The sequence below is a fragment of the Phalacrocorax aristotelis genome, chromosome 1 (genome assembly GCF_949628215.1).
Source record: "Phalacrocorax aristotelis chromosome 1, bGulAri2.1, whole genome shotgun sequence".
Lineage (NCBI taxonomy): Eukaryota > Metazoa > Chordata > Aves > Suliformes > Phalacrocoracidae > Phalacrocorax > Phalacrocorax aristotelis.
Genome location: NC_134276.1, coordinates 45,748,556 through 45,770,420, shown reverse-complemented (window position 1 = coordinate 45,770,420; position 21,865 = coordinate 45,748,556). Strand labels below are relative to the sequence as shown.

At 41.1% G+C, this 21,865-nt stretch overlaps 1 protein-coding gene across 19 annotated transcripts in view; it reads left to right on the top strand.

Moving 5' to 3' along the window:
- Positions 1 to 21,865, top strand: part of KLF12 (KLF transcription factor 12) — a 251,879-nt gene that overhangs the window by 90,553 nt on the left and 139,461 nt on the right. For all 19 annotated transcript variants that reach the window (XM_075088509.1, XM_075088473.1, XM_075088425.1 and 16 more), the window contains one exon: positions 7,649 to 7,738. In XM_075088509.1, the coding sequence (XP_074944610.1) occupies positions 7,649 to 7,738 (90 nt within the window). The remainder of the gene's footprint in view (positions 1 to 7,648; positions 7,739 to 21,865) is intronic.

Here is a 21,865-nt window from a genome sequence, read left to right as displayed (position 1 = left end):
ACTTGAATGGCAGTCTTCACTACTTGTCTGTGCTTTACTATTATGCATCTTGAAGTATTATGAAAAGATTTTTTTAAAAAATTAATTATAGTGTAAAGATAAACACAGTCTATTCTTTTTCCAAACTTACCCTTTCTTAAGTGTATGTCTCTGCTAAATGATGGCTCTTTTTCGGGTGCTCTCTTTTTCTGGGTGGGGGTTGGGCTTTTTTTGTTAAGCAGGACTTTTAAGTGTAAGATAAAGAAAACCCACAAATAATGAATCCATTGGTATCCACAAAAATCTTATCAAATATATTGTGAATGTTGTATTAGAAGGAAAACAATGAAGCCATTAATGTTGATAAAAGTTAAATGTATGACTGTTGTAATTACTGTTACTTTTAATGTGTCTGAATTACATACTATAGGAATGACTGGTAATTCTTTGTAGAGACAGCTAAAAGTGGCAGGAGAGTAAAGCTGATGTAAAGGGATTTTAAGCAGTGTAAGCTGACAGGGTTGCCTGCTGAGTCTGAGAAATAGCAGATTGGCCTCTAGTTGTCAATGCACTTGACGCTTCTCTGTCACCTGGAAGCTATGTCTCTTCGGTTCTATTTATATTTGCTAAAACTAATTTAAGCCAAACAGACTTTAGAAGCAAAACATGAGATCTTGGTTCTTTTCATTGAACATTGTCTGGACTTGAACTTTTTCCCTGGAGACAGATCTGTAAAAATATGTAACAAAAGAAAACATAGCTACATCCTTAGGGATGTGGCTACTTAGCCGCTTTTGGAAATCCGCTATCTGCAAAATTAGTTTGGTTTTTTTGAGTGTTTTGGTTTTTTGGTTGTTTTTTTTTTTCCCCTCTAAGGGATCTAGGCACCGGAATAGGAATTCAAGAAGCTTGTGTTGCCTGTGTACATCTTTGTATTGGTAGCAGCAGGATACAGCCGGACATGGTCTGGTATATCAGATGAGGGTCTCAGCAGGATAACCCAGGCTGAAGGCCAACCATTGCACGTGCTTCTCGGGCATTGACAGCATCGAGTTGCAGCTGCTGTTCAGGTCTGAGCTCTACCTTGCATGCAGGGTTGTAGTAAGAGACCATACTCAGAGCCCTTCCTGGAAAGCTTAGAGCTATGATGCCTCCATGATCACTGGATGCCATGCAGATGCATGTCTGTGATATATATACCTATACCTCGACTGCCTTCCTCCCACGGCCTCCTGTGGCGTGAGGTGATGTATGGAATTTCATGCAGTGCATTTGGGTCCACCCTGAGCTCCATTCAGGGCTAACAAGCAGACCAGAGAGGTATGTAGATCAGTGAGAAATAACCTTGTTGTTAGCTTTAGTTAATTATTATTAACACTCGTGTGCTGAGCTGCTGTCCTAGCATATTTCCAGAAGTCCGTTGCCGTGGTGCTTTAAGCTTTTGCTTTTTAGATAAGACATAAACTGCAGCTTGTATGTCCATATTGTTCACCCAGGCTTCTGCAAGCTGTGTTCTCCTCTCACTAAAGGAATTTAATTTTGAATTGGAACAGACTCAAATCAACCCCACCCAGTTTTACATGAAAACAGTATGAAGGTTAAGGCTTCACTCTGCTTTTTTCTTGAGAACTAGTTTTGGTTTTCCTTGAAGAATCAATAAATGCAAACGATCCTTTTCTTTTCTGGTGAATTTGACTGGAAATTCAAGTTCAGAGTAAAATGCAGAACTACCAGAATCTCTGCTTTCATTATGTACATTTCACACAGCTCTAGACATAATTGCGTATGATGAAGATCTTATGGCAAGGCATGGGCTGTTAACCCCGATTCCCTGGCAGAACTCCCAGTTGAGTGATTATCTTCTAGCCCCATAAATTTACTTTTATTTTCTGTTGGATAGTTGTTTCCTTCACTTTTTGGAATGAACTGCTCTTACACATACTGCGGGAATGCTAACTGGTATGCTTCACCCTAGAGATAACTACATTTAAGTGACTAACAAATCTCATTGTATGGTATATAAAGGACTTCTTTGGAAATTAAGGTCTTCAGGAGATTGAGGTAGTAAAGAACTGAGCGATTCTTTCCTGTGAGAATTTGGAAAGAAGATATTCTCCTTGGCTTCCTCTCCCTATGGAGATAGTTATATTTGAGAAGAGATGGTAATCTTTAATTCTTCTATTATACCTTGAAGCAAAGAGAAAAAACAGTTTCCAACTTTGGAAATCTTATCTAGTCATATCCTCAAAAGGATCTCTCATATCTTCAAAAGCTTTGCCTTGAGTGGATCGCTCACATTTTATTGCCCTGAGGTGTTACGCTGTCTGTTGCTTTGACTGATAGCTAACTTCAGTATGGTAATGTAAGTGATGAAAATAATACAAATTTAGGTATTAATGTTCGGGAAAATCATCAAGGTAATCTTATTGCTAGGGCATGTAAGTGGTGTAGGCTACTTCATGGTTAATTCAGTGATGTTTCCAAGATATCTGTATAAAAAAGGACAACTTAAGTTAAAATTCGTGTTTCTGAGCTATCAAGAACACTGTTTTCAAAAAAAGACTCAAAATTTTGGAACCATAAAATAAGAATATAATAATGACTTAAGAAACTACTGCATGTGCAGAAGGTTGTGTAAAAATAACTAGAAGATGAAGCAGGGAAAGTTGTAAGTCAAAGCTTTGAGAACGGCTTAAGGGCCATTCTCAGCACTTAGCTATTCAAATGTACTCCCCTTAAACGTGAAACTTTTTACTCTAGCTTGAATGTTGAATTTAAGACTGTTCTTCCCCAACTGATACTTCATTTCTCAAAAAGGAAAGTATGTCATGTTAGGAGTTAAGTTTGTACAGAAAAGTAAAGGAAGAGTTGGAATGAAGGAATGAAGATGGGCCTAGGAAGAAGGGAGGGGTGTGGGGAAGTGTTTTAGTTGTCTTGGTTTCTCACCATCCAACTATTTTAATTGGCAATAAATTAAATTAATTTTCCCCAAATCAAGTCTGGTTTGCCCATGACAGTACCTCATAAGTGATCTCCCAGTCTTTATCTTGACCCATGAGCTTTTCCATCTTATTTTCTTCCCCTGTCCTGTTGAGGAGGAGGAGTGCGAGAGTGGCTGCGTAGGTGTCTGGCAGCTTGCTAAGGTCAACCCAGCAGAGCTGTGAAGTGTTTAATTGTGAGCTGAACTTTTTTGGTGTTTCATGGAAAAGTTTAGAACCATCAGTGGCTTTGTCTTGCTAGTGTGCAGCTCTTTAGCGTGACTAAGTAAGCCAATTAGCTTCATGAGTGACAGCAGTAACTCTGTGCATCTTTTGCATTCATGAGATAAACAAGAGGAAGAGAAAGTCTTGTACAGGAATGTATGCATGTATTTGTCAATCCTTGCAGGAAATGTGAGATCTGGGTTCAGGGTGCTCCGAGGCCTGACCTCACCGCTTTCTTCCTGGGGTGGCGTAGGGTGGTGGCCATCACATTCTGGCCAGGTCTTGGGGGAGCATCGTTTCATTTCTGACACTTTAGTACTGAGTAGCTAGACACAAAGATCTTGGAGAATGGGAGAGACAACAACTGTGGTGTGGGATGTGTGCCATTTCTGTCATCTCGTGCTTAGACAAAATCATGCAGGAGGTTTAGAGGCGTCTTTGGTGCTGTCTCAGGACAGGAAGTTGGTTGTGGCACCAGCTCTTCTGTTGTTAAAAGTTTGCAGCGTGATTCTCAAACGTATGGCTTGGCTAAATTAAAAACTTGGCTACGAAACCACATCTCATGGATGGAGCCAAATTTCATAATAGTGTAATTCATAATTAAATAAGCACTACAGGATGCTGGGGGGTTTTGTACCAAGATTAGATACGAGTTTTTGTTTTGTTTTCTCTTCCTCTAAAGTAGCCAAAGATAATTTGATTAAAACTTGCAGCAGAAAGTCACCTGCTTGAAGAAAATGCCAGTTGTAGTTGCAACGGTGCTGTACTGAAAATTAGTTTTAGGAGGGGGGAGAGTCTTATTATTAGACTGATTGCCATGGCTTCTCACTAGAAGAGCTTGTAAGCCTGAAAGCTTATCTGTCTTCTGTAACAACTGCTCTAATAGCAGTTGCCCATACGGACCTGGGTATGATTTGTGTTTTTCATTAATCTTTCAAGGGAATAAATGTCCAAAAGTGATTAGTGAAAGGTTCCAACGGGTGGCACCGAGAAAGAGAGGTTGATCTCTTTTAGGATGACTTAGTTTATTGATCCAAGAGAACAGATGTTTTGGTAAGGTCATGCAGTGTTTGACTTGATTATATGCCCAGTTTAGGATGTATGTCTGCTGTGTGTTTTACCTAGGTGGGTGACTGGAGCCCACCAGGTGGGTTGGGGTGGGAGGCAGGAGAATAGAGAAGGAAGGGCTGTCACAGGAATCCAGGTCACCTTCACCTGGGCAATGTTGGGAGCTGCCACAGTCGATGAAGAGAGTTGAGTGAGCTAGGAGGGGACTGCAGCCTGAAAAATGTGTTGACTCAATACGTCATATTGGCAGTCTCTGCTGGTGGGTCTCCCGAGTGTCATCAATTAACACGGGGTGCTGGAGCAGCCTGGCCTCGCTCAGGTGTGGATGCTCCATCTGCCTGGCTGACCAGAGAGGCTCCCAGGGGAACTCCATTCACACCCCCAGCCTCCGTGGGGGTGAGTCAAGCCCCTTTGCCTTAGATGACTGCACACCGTATGCAGACCTCAGCAATTACATCCTATTTGCTGAATGGCTTTGAACATACTGTAATGCAAACACTGGTTATGGCAGGAGAGCGCAGTTTGGAGAGATCAGCTCTCTGGGTGGCTATTGGGCTAAACATGTCATCCATATGTGTAGCACACAGACTGGATCTACTCGGCTATTACTAGGCAGCAGCCCCCTCAGGATGTGTCACACAGTGTCCTCCCAATTATAAATGCAGAAGGGATCAAATAGTTCAGAAAGAATCTACTTCTGTGATTATTGCTGCTGAATTATAAATGACCCAAAAGCCAGAGCTATTCATTGCATTCACTCTTCAGAGCAGTGCTCAAAAGGCAGAGTGCTGCTTTTAAGAAGTATGATTTTAGAGAACAAAAGGGGAAGCAAGCGCTATGAAAATTTAGTTAAATGTAAATGTGTTAAATGGTACATGAACTAGACAGGTTTTCATGATTTATCAGTTTTAAACTTCAAAGGCCCTGGTTAGCTTGCATTTTTAAAACTAATGAGTTTATCACAGCCAGTGGGGAAAAATGGTTCAAGTATATCAGCTGTAAATTGGTACAAAGCACTAAAAGGGACATTAGCCTCTAATCAGATCCTAACAGTTCATTAAACCTGCCTTTCCTCGGCGGCGCTTTGTCTTCCCCCCTCCTCCTGCCTGCACCTCCTGCGCAAGCCAGCCTCGTCCCTTCGTTCAGGCGGGTAAGACCTCCTCAGGGACACGAGGCAATATCAGCTCATCCTTCTTTGTCTACGAGCTAAACAGCCTAAGGGATGCTTGATGATGGTATATTCCTGATCTTGCTGTAAAACTCAACTGTGCTGCGTATAAATCAAGAAGGGACGGGGACCTGTCTGCTTGCAGAATAGGCGATGAGGGAGCCAAGAATGCCAGGCTGGCTCCTGCTCTTGCTCCACCCCAAACGACATCCAAACCACCGGAGCTCAGTGACACCTGAGATTTGCTTCTGATAAGTAAACAGTGCACCACCCTTGCTGGGAAGAGGGATGTAAAGCCTGGAACAGTTTCAGCCAGCTGTTTTGTGGCATCGGAGTCCTTCCTGCTTTTTCCCCACTTTATGCTTTGAACGCTGAACAAAGATCAAGGTGCACAAAATAAATTGCTGAGAAGACATAGGAAGAACACTTTCGGTTTTCTTCTTCCTGTTGTGTCAAGCTTAAAATATAGTACGTAGACAGCAGTAGCATAGCGTGGACTGGGACATCTCAACAGTTTGGCTTGTCCTCATTCACACGTGTTTGAACTTGGAGGTGTTCTGCTGAAAATTACTTGAGCTGAAAAGTGTTTAGAGCTTTTTATGAACTATCTAAATCCACTTTTTAAGAAAAACAATAGAGATTGCATTTGCTGTTGTACTTGCTTATCTGCTTTACCATCAAGTTTCTGCCTGCCCTGTAGTATCAAACCGCAGCTCTGTGTGCTGTAACACATGGGGTTCAAAGTGAGGGCGATGGGGATTTTAAGCAGGTCATTTGCTCTGCCTGTGGCACCGTGTTGGAGCATGGGCGTATCAATTTCCTGCTTTTCAGCATGTTATTTAAATTGCAGTTAAAAGGTAAGGTACACAAAAATAAACAGTTGCTGCAATATTTATATCCCTGAAAATGAAGACCCTGGGATGAGGTGCATTAATCGGAAAAAAGAAAATATTTAAAGTAATTGTAAGCTTTTAAAACGTATTTTGGAAGCTCCATTGGGACAGACCATTTTTCTTAAAACTCCCCTGAGGCAGCCATGATAAGAAACAGGGCTATGAGCATATTCCGTATGAATAATGGCACCACACAATACTGGACAGATCTGCTGCCCATGAAACACAGGGAGGGCGTTTTTTCCATTACAGTGGAGTTATTGAGGACTGCGAGGTAACAGAGTGGAGGTGAGTTTCCAGTCTTGAGTGCTGCCTTCCAGATGGGGCTGCAGATAAACGGCTGTGAATGAGTCACTTCTAAGCGATATGTGCTGTAGTTTCGCTGTTTGAAAAATAGCTGTGACATTTTCACTGTTCTGTACCTCTGACCAAGGTGTCTGGATTCGTAGGGTCAGGTTCTAGCTCGAGAGATAAATGTCTCTTATTTTCTCCATGTTGTCCAAACTAAATGGCAGCTGAAGGGGCAAGCTTTCAAACACCAGCCTTCAGCCTTGGCTGGAACAGAAAAATTGAGTCAGGTTAAGGTAGCATTTGAACTGAAGGCACAAGAGGTTGTTTTGCATGTCTACTGAAAATGCTCCAGCAACGATGGGATGTGATTCAGGGAAGTTCTGCAAATCTCTCTTCAGACTGAAGCTCTCAGCATATATTGCCCATTAGTACAAGGACAATTCATGTTTTTACTATGCTTTTTTATTTCTTTTGTGTCAGAGGTGAGTGCGTGGAGATTTTCATGGACAAATGCTGATAGCTTTACAGGATAATGAATGATATGAAATCCGAGTTGTTGGTGTATGTCAATTGATGGTGTGTGTGTGTGTGTACAGGCCTTCACTGTAACTTCTCTGAATTTAAGCATATGCTTCCTCTGTGTAATACATAGGTACAAATGTTTTGATTGAAATCAAATATACCTAAATATACTGTTAAAAACCTGAAGCTATTTGACATCACTGGTCTCCTCTCCAGTTCTAAAGGAGGGAATTTATATGCGTGCACCTGCATGATTCAATTCAAAGTAAAAAATAATTTGAGAATATTTTTTCCCTTGTTGCTTACAAAGACTTAGCTCTCTTTAGGATAACTGAAAGTATAATTTACTATTTTAACAGAAGTAATAACTTGGTAGCTACTACTTGAAATGAATATTGCATCTTTGTTAACTTTATATCTGCTAAAAGAAACTTACTGCTACAATATCGTAGAACTAAACCAGTGAATTAAACCAAGTGTTTTTCATCATTTTTTTGATTAACCTTGTCCTTTTTTTGCCTTAGGACATCAGCGCCTTTGGGAACAGAATGCTAATGCTTGATGGGATGCCGGCAGTCAGAGTCAAAACAGAGCTGCTGGAATCCGAGCAAGGGGTAAGCTGAGGTTTCTGTGTGGCCTCACTCTGCAGCACGCTGGTGACCCTTTCCAAGCTTCCTTGCGGTTAGCTGTCCCTCTCACTGTTCTGTCATATTCTTTTCTATGTTTTTGTTCATTTCTACCATTTTGGAGCTCATTTTCTTGGGAGATGTAGCAGTAGGCATCTAGATGCATCTGCTGGGAGCACAAAACAAAACTCTGAAAGACTTACTGAAATTATCTGGGATAGCTGAGATGCTGTTGGTGTCATTTTACAATCATTAAAAAAGGTACAGTTTAAAAAAACAGGGAAGAATAATGGATTACAGCAAAGAAGCCAAATTCATGTATCTGAGAAGCCCCTATGTATCTTTGCTATTCTGCCTTCTTGGGCTATTTGCCTTACTGTGGTTGTTTCCTCCTTTATATGCTTGTGCTACTCCATTTTCTGTTTGTGCAAACCTGCTCTCTTTCTGGTGGAATACAGGAATACACTTGTTTATCATTATGATAAGAGGGCTAGAAGCTTTGGATGGTTAAAGCTGGTATCATGTTGACTGCTGAATACAGGACAGAGATGAATAGGATTTTTAATTTTTTGCAGAACAATTGTTTTGCATTGGAGTGGTAGATTTTAGGAAGCCTACTGTTTTGGACATATTAAGGGTATTTTCTTACATATGTGGTAATAATTACATCAGGGATTGCAGATTACTATAAGAGTTATCTGTATTCAATGGATTTCATGTTATTATGTATCTTTATTTTCTTGCGTGCATTTATGTTATCCCAAAGGATCCAAGCCACCTTACTGCTCTGAAGGCAGATGCCCTCAACAAGCAGAGAGCATAGTAGAAGCAGCAATGGTATTGCCATGCAGGGATAGGCTTTTGCCTCCTTCTGTTAGCTGGCTTTTTTCTTTCCTGCTATTTTCTCAATTATTTAATTGAGAATTTAAATGATATGGAAGAGAGGGAATTAACTTTCAGGATGACTTAATTTGGAAGACTTGCAAGGAGACATCAGTTATTCAGGACATTTTTGAGGCTTTAAGTTTGAGAGAAAAAAACCTTTGATATTTAATGGAGTTCTTGCTCATCTCTCTGCTTTCTTGAGAGCAAGTGTCCTTAGAAAATACTCCAGTACAGCGTAAATTGAGGGAACATAAAAGTTGGACTATTGTATGAGCCACGATGATGAAAGATAGATCCATTAGAGGTAATTTTTAATACCTTCTGGATGCTTTGCATTATGTCTTTGTAACATAAACCTTTCTCTATACTGTTCAGAAGACAAACACTTTATTGGTATTTGCCTTTGTCTAGTTTAAAATAAATTCTATGCATGATGTATATTGCTGGGTCCTTTATGGAGAATACTTCCTTTAGCAAAGTGTGATTTGATTCTGGAAGACCTATTTGGTGTCTAGGAACTGGAAGGAAATTAACAATTTATATAGTTTTTTAATTTCCTTAGGGTTTTTTAAATAAAATTTTACAGACTTCTGTGTAAGCAGAAAATGATGTCATCTTTTTCTTTTCCAGTTACTGAGCTATTGGACAAAGAGCTCTGTTTGATTTGGGATTTTATGGGCTTCGGTACTAATTAAGTAGTGTCTGGTCAAGAGTCTCTGGCACCTTTATGACTCTTCATTAGGGAACAATCAATAAATACAAAATGAATTCTCCAGTTCACTAACACAGGAGCTAACCATCAGGATGGCAGTTTTCCAGCAAACAGCTTAAACTCTAAAGAGGAAGGTGGTTGAAACAGATGTTTAGCATGTGCTTCAGAGACTGTTTTGAATATGTAGATGTTGGTAGACATAACAGGGACAAGTGTTTGAAGGATGTGATTACCAAAAACAGCACGTGGAGCTGTTTGGGAAGATGAATATCATAACTGGGAAGCATGGAGTGGGAACTAAAGTGCGATCCAAGTAGTATGAATTTGAAGTTGCAGTGTCTGTCTGTGGTGTTACTGTGCCCAAATTCCGTAGAGTTGCACTTCCATCGCAGTGTATGCATGTATAGGGAGATGTGATTTCTACTTTGAAAATTTGCAAACTAAGATGGCATTTTGACTCTTCTGAAGGTAGTAGCCAAAGCTTCACCACTTAGAATGCTGAACACCAGACAAAATTAGGCAAACTTTTCCAAAACCGATAGGAAGACAGCTGGGTTTTATGCTGTTTCTGCTTGGTATCTGCTGTTGGCTCTAGGTTTGCTGCAAGGGCGAAAGTGAGACATGGTTTAATGGTTATGAAAAGAAGGTTTCATCTGTGGTTAGGGGATCCTGAAGGCTGTGTCGGTTGTGGAAGAGTTGAAACCAACAGAGTCTGGAGCACCAGCAGCCCTTGACCAGGGTGGTGAGCGCTGAGCGATTGGACAAGAGGGCACTGAGTTGCCATGCCTCGCTAATGAGGCTTTGGAGGAGCTGGGGTAATATAATTGATCTTTTGTCTGAGAAGGGCTATGGGACCACTTTGAATTGTCTCCTGTTTAAGTCTGAGCCCATATTTCAAATAAACATCATCTTGATTTTTAAATCCAATTGTGGTGAAGAACCTCCCACAGCTATGCTAGTAGTTACCTGTTATTGTTGTGAAAGCGTGCACCTAATTTTTAATCTGAATTTATCTAGCATCATCTTCCAGCCCTTTCCGGTGGCAGCAGAATTATTCCCTCGTGGTGCTGCGTGATGGTCTCGCTCAGACCTTTTGGGGCCAGGCCGTACAATGCGTGGTGAAGGGAGGGGGATTGCTCCTCAGGTTGCTCTTGCAGTGTGGGAGGCTGCCACATGGGATAGCTAAGCAGCCTGATCTTGGCAGGTCCTCTGTATTAATGGTGATGGGTGTTTACAAGGCAGTTACTGCAAAACTTTACTGAAGTTAAGATTAAATTAATTGTGGGTTCCAAGTATATGTGCCTACTTTTTGTAGGGATATTGAACACTTTCCTGCAGGGCATATGAATAAGTCAGCGAGAAAATGTGTTTTTTTGGTAGTTGTCCCGTGTGGTTCATGACCTCCAAGGTGGGATTCACAGAAAGGACCTTGCTGGGGGAATGTGGATATTGTTTGGCCATGGATGCCTGCAGTGCTGTGTGGGACACCCAGCCGGTCCTCCCTGCTGTCCCAGATCTGGCAGTGTTGGCCTGATGAGAGAGCAGCAAGCAGAGGAGAGTTTAATCTTACCCTGGGCAGTTGTGTGGAGGCAAGCGTCTGCGCTTGGAGAGAAGCAGGCTGGAGCTGGTGTGCCTCGTCGCCTTTGTGTTCCCTTGGTGTGCTGTGAGTTACTGCTGCAGGTGAGGCAAAGGTGCGGAGATTTCCTCAGGAGTCGATGGTGCCAGCACTGAATTACTGGCAAAGAGCTTGGGCCAGAAGGAATCCCTGTGATTCTGAGTTTGCCTCCAAGACCACAAAGAGATGAGCAAAATGCCTACGTCCTTGCTTCAAATGGGAATTGTTCTAGGGATGTTATGGTATGATGCTGGCTTGGTGGATTACTTCAGCACATGACAAGATCATAGGGTTTGAATCCATTTTTACTTCAAGGTTTCAATTTATTTCATAATTTGATGAGTTTAATGATTAAACAATATGTGTTTATCCTAGGACTTTATTAAAAGCCTTTTTCTTTTTAAATTCATCTGTCTTTTTATGGTTTCTGAACCAGTAACCCACCAGCCTATTGACTCGAGCAGTAGAAAATACCGCAGCTTAGCAGCCTTGGTAAAGTGAACAATGGTCACTGCAGTAATGTGGCAACATAGAAATAAAAAGCTAAGAAGAAAGTAACATTCCCCCTTTTATACCTACTCCACCAAAATGAAAGCACAATAGGAGGAAAAAGAAAAGATTTTTTACAAACAGCACCAGTTTTTAACCTTAAATTGGTTCTTCGCTTACCTTTTGTGGCAAACGGCTATGGTGAAGTAGGCACCATCTGGCCATGTGCATTTCATTCATCAGAAATTAATCTTCCCTGTACTGTTCTGGGTAACTTGGTCCTCACCAGGTGTTGCCTCTTGACTACATGTGGTGGTGGGAAGTCACCCATGATGTAGATGAGAACCAGGACAGAGCAAATAATTGAGCCAAGACCAGCGTTTTATGTTGTGTTTGGATACCAAGCCAGGCAATCAAACCATTTATATTCCCATGTTGCTTTTGGTTTTCCTATTGGAGCCCTCAGTCTTTGTGCAGGAGAGGTTAAGCCTAACATAAGGTTCTTCTCCACCATCTGTGTGTGACCTCCAGGATCTTTAAGTTTTTTGTTAGGAGATGTTTTGTTTTTGTTTGATTCACCTGTGTCCTCCACCGTGTTTGGTTGCTATGTGTCCAAACCTGGGCTGATACCTTTAAAAGTTCTTAAGTAGTATTCTTAAATAGCATCTCAGTCCTTACACTGCAGAAGTGTTACGTATCTAAAGCAAGTGAAGGTGGATTTAAAATGCAATACAGCAAGAAGGAATAAGCGAACGAAGAAAGTGTAGTCCAGCTGAAATTCTAGGGCAGCCCTGGGAGAATGAAGCTGTGTGAGCTACTCCCACTGCAACCCAGCCCAGTCTGTAGCTGAAGCAGAAAAGAAATTGGAGCTGATGCCTGTTTTTCAGCGGTGCCCCATGCACCTGTTCCTTTGAGCCTGTGACTCAAGAGGAGAGGTGGGCAGGACTCAGGAGCTACAGCCTGTGTTGATGCAGTGAAGACAAACCTTTACCAACCCAGGTTTAAAAGACACTGAGTTCAAGCTAGCTGGTTGTGGGAGAAAGGGATTTAGGCAGCCTGAAAGGGAAACATGCCTTACGAGATATAGGTTACTAGGCAAATTTGGAACAAAGAAGTATTTACAAGGAAAATGGATTTTCTCTTTGCTTTGGAAAAAGTTAAAACAGTTCTGCTTTGTTTTATCGTCACCAATTTAGAACAGTGTAATGATTTTTTAGAAGGCCATCAGCATTAGCAAGAACAGATGCTTATTTTTCCAGTGAACTACTGTCCTTAATTTTGCACAGGAGATTTAATGCAGACTATTGTTTGAGGCTTCAAGAAGACACAGTGCTGCTTTAATGACTTTATCACAAATGAAAAAAAGACATTACATAAAAGATATTGCATTGCCCTTTAACAAGGCTTCGTTATTATCTCCCCTACTGTGGAACAGGAGCTAGCATTGCTAATAAATTGGTAGAATTACTTTAGAAATGTGAATTTGCTTATCATTTAATATCCTCCGGTGACCTACAGCTTTAGATCTTTTGGTCTGCAGTAAAATCTTTGTATGTCAGTAACCAGCTTCAGAGAAGGATGTGAGGAAGGTGGTCCCTCCCCACATAGATGAAGGTGGGGTACTTCAGCAGGGAAAAAAAAAAAAAAATTAATTATTTGGCTGTGCCAAAAACTGTTCTGAAAAGTAATATTCCTCATTGTAAAACTATACAGAGGCTGGTTGAATTTAAATGGTAACAGAGATTGGGGAGTAAATTTGTTAGCTGGTGGCTACTATCAGGAAGTTACGATGGATAGTGCTGACTGGCTTCAGTGTGAAGTCTCAAAGTCTTGCTGGCCATTGCAGGATGTGGGCCAATTTCTAAATACTGGTAAATGTGTCTGACTTAGACACGTGAAGTTACACTTTCTCAGGTATTTGCAGAGTTGGGCCATAAGCTTTTGTTAAAAGGAGATATGAACGTGGGACTTCTGTCCCACGATTAATCTTCAAATACAGAGAATAACTAACCTCTGATTTTCATCAGCCTTTTTGATGCCAGATCTGCAATCTCATCCGTGCCTGCATTTTGTCCCCTCAAATCATTATTTGAAGATTATATATCTTATTCACCTCCTAATTCTGCTTGATCCATCTCCGTTCCCATGCCTTATCATAGCTGACTTATGAAAAGAGTGACTGAAATGACAAAACTCTTTAACAAGCCAATATTGTTCTCTGTGTCTTTCATCTCCAGGCAAATTATCTTGTCATCTTGTGTCTGAAGAATGCCATCCATGCTTATGTTATTATATATGTAAACATGTTCTACCTCAGCCTGGGTAATAGTGACAGAAATTTCGTTTGGTTTTGTTTTGTTTTTCCCCAAAGGTTTCAAAAAATACTGAAATTTAGTTGAGAATAGTATCAATAGCAAAGCTTGCTCCTTGACCATATGGGGAACTGTTTTATGGTGATTCATTCAGCTTACATACATTCTTTGTATTATTAGAAGAAAGAGCACTTCTAGTATTTGCTGTTGTAATTTATGAATCTCTGCTTTGTTCATATATTTTTTCCCCCTGAATTACTTAATGCTTAGCATGACTGATTTGAGGAAACAAATGTCATATGGACAGTGCACATGTATCAGTCCCTTTTGGATAGAGGTATTCTTACTTTCTGTTGGTTTTATTCATCTTGCAATAGATGATACTCAGGGTGTTATTAGAAATACAGCTGATATGATTCATTAGTTGCTTTACAGTGCCATAAATATATGACATTCTTCATAAAGAGATCAAGGTCTGATCCCAAAGGCCAGTAAGGACATAACCTACAGGGCATGATGCCGAGATGTGTCAGATGTACCTAAGGAGGTACAGCTGTGTTCCCTGAGCACTGCTGAAGGATATGCTTGCATCCCAGAAGGGTGCAAGACACATCCCAGAAGGGCGCACCACAGCTACATCAGTTGAATTAATTAAGCCAAGTGAAGCACTTCAAGCTGATAAATACTGTGGGTGCTGTTTCGTGTTAAGTGGAAGCTTGCATGAAGAGTAAAAGGTAGCCAACTCCTACAAAATTACTCTCAACCTGCCATTCCTGCTGTATCCATTGCCAGCGACTGAATGACATCGAGGAGAGTTGGGTCAACCAATCACTGATCCAAGAAAACCCAACAGGAGAAAGGGAATGTCTGTGTTCATCCTGCAGTCACGCTGTTAGGAAATCATGGATATTTTCTATCATATGGGGAGGGGAAGGGTGGGAAGATCACATGTGCTGCTTTTGACTAAGGCCTGTAGTTAGAGCGGGTTAACTGTGTCTGAAACTACATCCTGAGACACCTTTACTGCTGCCGGGGCCCAAACTGCCTACTTTGGGGCATATCTCTGCACTGCTGCCTTGCCAAATACTAATTACAGTGTTGCACGTGTTCCTTGCTCCTTTTGAAGTCAGCCCTTGTCTAGAATAGAGAGCTAAGGGGGTTTTGCACCATGGCTGTAGATGTGGTTTATTTATTTGGGATTTTTTTTCCCCAGGGATCAGACACAAAAGTGCAAGAGAAAGGTAATAGATTTAAGGCTAATAGGAAATGATAGCTTAACCAGCTCAGTCAGCACACTCGCTGTCACGCTTGCCAGGCAGTCTTTTTGCCAAGTTAACCTAGTTTACAGATAGAAAATACAGGTGGGGTTGTAAGATGTATGATGCTGTCTGAAAGTCTCGCTAAGAAAAGGATCCCAGATCCTCTGAGACTTAATTTACTGACCGCTGCCGGCCATTGCTTCTCTTTCCAAGGTAGTTAAGTTGTCTGTTATAGGGCACTGCAGGGAAACGTAGTCCTTATCCTGTCTGGTATCGTTTGCTGTATACGTGGTAGTAACAGGGAGATTTTCAGTTGTGGGTGAGGACTTCGTTGCCCTAGGCACTCTACAAATAAAGGGTGATCTCTGGAGATCTTGGTGTCATTAATCAAAAGTTGTGTTTCGACACTGTTTTAATGGGCATCTTTAGATGATTGTGCGTATTAGGAATGTAGTAGCAAGTCTAACAGGAGGTGAAGCAGAGAAGGATCTCTCCTCCAAACAGCTCGTGTTTAGCTAACAGTGCCATGCCAGAAAGAGGTTTCCCATTTCTATAATGATAGAAGGGCAGCAAGAAGATGATTTCACTTACTAAAAAACTATATTTTTATGAGGTTGTATTTGGTAGAGAAGGATAATATTTTATCTGCAAGACTGGAAAGAGTTTCAAAGGGAATGTGTGACATTACCCAGAAATTAACAGAACTTAATATTTTTACAGTTCTGTAGAAAAAAATCATAGTTCCACAATATATCATGGGTTAAATACATGAACTGATAATAGCTTTGTGTGCTTATATGGACTGAAAAAATAATGTTGGCTCTGGGAGAAGGAAATCAACCCTTTGATTTGAGCATAGTGGTGAAGTGTGTCGTTAGATCATAGTTTGGTTGCCTTCTATCCCCAGTCAGTTATTTTGTGAGCTCACCTTGAAGCCAGACTGCTTTTTGATGATGTATGACCTCTCAACTTGCTCTGCTACCAGAGCTTATGATGGGAATCTCATGGAAGATTTATTCAGCTGAGAAACTCTAGCCATAAAGAAAAACAAGCGTGGTACATACAAGCTGTATACCTGCTGGTTACTGTGAATTTCTAAATCTACATTTTGGGTTGAAAATTGTTTGTTTGATAGAGATGTGAAAGGTCAATGTTTCCTTTACTGCATTAAAAAGTAGTTAAACATGTAAAAAAAATGTTTAAAATATTCAACCATCTGAGTATCTACGCTTATGTCATTCCCCCTGGCAACCCCAGTTCTGATGACTCTTTGTGTGCTCCATGTTGTTTCTTTGGGAATCCTATATCCACAGCTTAACTGTAATTTTGATCTAGTTTGCAGTCGTAATTGAGTGGCGGGTTTTTGCTCTTTGCATCCTGCCAGAAAGGTATTAACGCTACAGTCACAGGAGTGCAGAGCATGCCATATATCAGCTGGTATACAGCGCTGTGGTCTAAAATCCTGTTGCACTTCTGCACTGAAATTCGACACATGTTTCTGTTATTTTGTGTCACAGTGAAATGCAATTCTAAGATACAGTAATGTGAGATTTAGACTTTATGCAAAACAATTATTGGCATCTAAAAAGCAGTTACTCTTCTGATGTGGTGACTTACCTGGTAGGGCATCTGAAGTTTAATTCAGGTTGCAACTTCAGTGAGATTCAATAGGTTCCAAGCAAACATAGTCCCTCACCGATGAAGGTGAGCTAGGTAATCCCGCTTTTATTAACAAGAAAGCTACCTTGAATTACCTCACACTTACCTCCGTGTGTGATTATGTATATAGATGGGTAGTGCAGACCTGCTGATGCACGGTAACTTCTTCATGGTTTGGAGTTCCTTATTTAGAATGTTTTCCATTGAAATGTCTCAATGACATAATTGTGAATCGCCAAATCTTTAAATTATTTCACTAGGAGAAAAGTTAATCATTCCATTTCATCTTGTTCTACTCACTGGTGAGTTCAATGGATTTTATTTTTTTATTTAAATGCTTATTAGAGTAGTGACTTCATTATGATGGTCTGTATTTTGTTCAACAGTGCTTGTTGGTATGTTCAGAATGGAAGAGAAATGGAATTGACTGGGCTCTCGTCCTTTCCTTTTGTTTTGGCTGAGGGTGAAGCGAAATCTTCCTGTATTCCTGGTTCTCACTTGGATAATTTCTATACTTTATGTCTTTAAGGACAATGAGATACTTGAAGTGAGAAGTATTCTGTAAGTGTGTGTTGTTGTTATATTTTATTATATACTGGCTAGCTTAAGAAAAATAAGCATAAGCCAGTACAACTCAATAATTTAAAGTATCACAGAACAGCAGCATGAGACAAATGCTTCTGTGTTATGATAGTACCAAAATTATTTCAATCTTTGTTGTTTGTTACGAGAAGAGATTACTTCTAGTTTTCACTTGTTTGTTGATGTTTTCTTAACTCTTCTTTTCTGTTTGAGGTTGCCTTATAAATAGTCTTTTTAATGTATATTTTACTCTTGTTCTGTCTCCTGCTGGGAAGTACTGAGAGCGCTGTATATTTTTTAGCATTATTGGCTTTTTTCCTTATTTCTCCCTGTGGAGATGAGCCCTTACATAAATTACTTTAAGGATCCTGTTTTCTTGATTTTTTTTTTAATTTATTTTTTTTTAATTCCCTTTCTTCACCCAACTCCCCCCCCCACCCCCTTGTTTCACACTGGGAGGATGAGTATTTAATAAACTGTTATTTAGGGGGCATCTGCTTTCACAGGCATCCTTTTACAAATGTTGTTATTGCTTGGTTGCATCACTTAAGCACACCAGAAAATCATAGGAACCATAGGCAAAAAAGCCAACAGTGATTAAAGGCAGTGTTCGACCTCCCCTGCTTGCGCAGGTTGCTGCCTGCACTTACCGTTGCCCAAGGATGGAACCCAGGCAGATGAGGACGGGGAGGCCCATGGCAGCTCTGTGTGGGCCACCCGTGCGATGGAACCCCAGCTCATTGGGGTGGGCAGGGAGCGAGGGGCTGGCAGAGGAGGAGAGGCACTGGGGATGCAATGGAGGGAGGACAGCAGGTCTTCCCAAGTGAGGCTTGTTCAGGGAAAGGCTCATGCCGGATCAGCCTCCCCAGCACTGTCTCCTCCAAATGCTTCCACTCTCCTTATTCCTTGGTGGGACACCAGCCACACGGTTGTCACCTGTATCCCGCCTCCTTAGGCAGCTCTGGAGGTGTTTGTAGCCTGTTTTCTACATTCATAATTTACACCAGAGATCTATATTGGTACCAAGGCACTGACTTTGGCTTCGATTGTTATCTGTGATGCTGTGTGTCACAGCATGTCATTGCGGTAGGTGAGTTACTGGAAATTCCTTAGCAGTTGTATCAATTTGTCCTTGTAAGACAGCAGCATCACCCTCTCCTGTCTGGGTTACAGGTATGCTTGGTTATGTTTCTAATACCGTTGGTGCCCTTCCATGATATTTGCCACTTTCTTTGATAGCTTTTTGCCAGATAGATGGTTTGGATACAGCTTGGTTGTATTCTGTCTTGGCAGTTCTCAAAAACTCTGTGCCTGGTGGCTCTGAATGTTTTCTTGTCCCCTTTGCTGGATTTCTCTGTTGGTTTTGCTCTTTCAATACTGAACAGCTATTTGTGAACAGGAAGGTGTAAACTGATAAAAGATCAGTTGTGGGCTTCTGTTTTGCACTGTGGAACAGGGAATTCTTGGTGAGGACGTACAACTGTTGACAGAAGACGGAAAGGTAGGATTAGGTACCGTGAGCAATATCAAATGCTTCACCCTGGCTGAATCTGTGTTGACTGTTCCTAGTCACCTTTTCCTCCTTCATGATGTCCAAAAGTGTGTTCCCAGAGGACTCACTCTGTGATTTTTTTTCTGTGGACCAAAGGGAGGCTGACTGTCTGTAGTGCCCCAGATCACCCTTTTGGATTTATCTGAAGAGGAGTGCACCATTTGCTTTCTTCTAGTCATCAGGGATCCCCCATGGTCTCCAGGACCTTTCAAGCATTGTAGAGAAGGGTGCTGCAAGACCATCAGCCAGCTGTCCCAACGCCTGTGCATGCAGGCAGGTGGGTCCCATGGGTTTTAGTCTGAGTCTTCTTAGGTAATCCCCAGGATTTGGTCCTCATTCATGACTGGTGGTTCTTTGCCTTGAACCCTGTCTCTAAGCATGAAGGCTGTGCTGGTGAAGGCTGAGGCAGAGAAGGCAGTGGAGCACCTCAGCTTTACTGGTGTTCGCTGTCAATAACTCACCCACCTCATTCTGCCACCAACCCATGTTTTCTGTAGAAGTTCTTGTTGTTGCCTTTGATTCTCCCTGCAAATCTGAACTCCAGCTGAGCTTTGGGTTTCCTGACACTGTCCCTGTGTGCCAGTGTGGTATTTTTGTGTTCATACTTTGTAGCTCATCCCTGCTTGCGTCTTCTGCTATACTGCCTTTTTGCACTGGAGCTCCATCACATGTTCTATGTCCGCCAAACTGGTCTCCTGATACTCCTTGCTTTTCTGAGTAGTGAGATGCACTAGCCTTGCACTTTGTTGTCCTTCAAGATCTTCCAGTTTTCCTGTGCTCTTTGGCCCTTTTACAGCTACCTCCCGTGGGATCCTGCTTGGTTTCCTGAAAATTTTTGCTCTCCTATCATCAAGGGTCTAGATTGATCTAGACTACATCTCTGTTACTGTCTTTCTGTCCTCACTCTCTTTAGGGTCTCAAACTGCATTACTTAAAGGTTATTACACCAAAGCTACCGCTGGTTACCACAGCTCCAACCTGTTCTTTCTTCCACGCAATCAGTGGTCATTTCGGTTTTGTCCATACGGGTCTTCATGAGAACACCAGAGTGACCACAGTGGATCAGATGAAAGGCTGTTCTTACCCATACAACGGCAGCTCATAGCACATGCCTACAGAAAGCACAAGCAAAAAGCAAGCATACAGCAGAACTACCCTGGTACACTCTCCAGTACCTGTCAGTGTGCAGACTGGGCACCCTGTGAGCGCGTATTGACCTTTAGTGTACTGCAAGTTGTCACTGCTTTTGGAGCTCCACGGAGATTTTCCTGATAACCAGAGGTTGTGGTGTTAGGTTTGATCTGTAAAACCTTAAACCATCTTGCACCTGCCAATTGCCATCCTGAGACTAAAATAAGAGCTTAAGATTTAATGATACAGATGGCAGTGGCAAAGAGAGCATTTCCTGTGATAGACTCCTGATTTATTTTCCCATTAGTCATAGCTGAACAGAGTTGTGGATTTTTAGGGAGTCCATGTGATGAGGCTTCCAGGGAGGGCAGAAAGTATGGTGTTGAGAACACTGTGACATGCAAAAGATGTTTTGTTCCTTTGGCTATTGTGTATTGTGGAACAGTGCTGTGTAATAACTTCATGGGACTATAAACCATATATTTGATAGGGTGCTTAGGGTTTGTATGCTAACATGCTGTTGCATTGTTGAATAAAAAGCAGATAAAATACTAATGTCATTAATTGCTTTCAACAAAAAAAGCCCCTGCGGAAGTAGTAGTGGTCTGGGCTGTGGTTTTTATGGCAGAGCATTGGTTTGGGAAGCTCCCATCCACTGTTCATTCTTCTGTGGTTGTGCCAGCTCAGACGTGTGCAAGGATGTACTCTAAACCAGAAAAAGAGGAAACAAGCTAAAACACCTTAAAGAGTTTTTCTCTCTGATTTCAGGATATTTCACAGATCCAGGTTAGGTTGTAGGTATAAACGGGTTAAAGTGTTAGACCTGCAACATCCACAGTTCTGTGCAGTCCGCAAGTTAAAACATGCTGTGCAACCGTGGCACAGAAAACATTACTGATTGTCATGATAGAAAACTTTGAAAATACCATATTGAAAAAGAGTAGAAGCCAAAACTATTCTGGTTGGCTTCTGAATAGTATTCATTTTTACCGAATAAACTAAAAAAAAAAATAATAATAAAAAAAATAATAAATCCAGAGTGGCAAGGTAAGTATTCCTTACCTCTGCTGTTAGAAAACAATTCATAGTTTGGCTCACTGAAGCTTGAGTTTGTTTCCTTTGTTGCTGTACGTGTTAGCTTTCGTGAATGGATTTAGGCTGAATGACTTGTCTGGAACATGAAATACACTTATTTTTTTTTTCCCTGAAAAACCATTCAGAGTATTGGTGGGATAAAGTGGCAATTTAAGAGAGCTGTTAGTATAAAATAAATACACATGTTGTTAGTATTGAATACACAAGCATTAATTTATTCCTGATTTAAAATTCCATAAATACTTCTAGCCTACCCAGGAGTACTCCTTGAGTTTCATTGCACTTTCACTGCCTAGATTAGGACCTTACTGTTATCAGAAAAGGATCAAATATTTATCAAAGGCTGAACAATAAAGTAGCTGGCTTATCTAGAAATTTGGTAGATTTAAATGAATTATGGAGAAACACTTGCGGCTTCCCGGAAATTGATATTTGCAAGTTCCTGGCTGCAAACCCCAAGTTAAAAAGAAACAAACAGTGCTCCAAATAAAGTAAATCCAAGTCACATACAAAGAGCATTAAATATCTGGTCCACAGTGGAAGGCGTGACATGGGCTTGTTCTTGAAAGGTACTGAATATTCAGCAGAGAATGTAAATATCTGCTTAGTTCTTAAGAACAGGAGGTGTTCTGTTACTTGCTCATGGCACCGACTTGGGGCCAGTGTACCATGCAGGAACCTTAAACCTATGGAAGTTGCTACCATGATCTCTACATTGAGTTGTGTAAAAGTCTTTAAACTAATTGGAAGAAATCAACCCGATGAAATTTCCTCGCTTTTTAAGGCAGAATTAATGTATTACATGTCAAGTATGATGCTTGTTC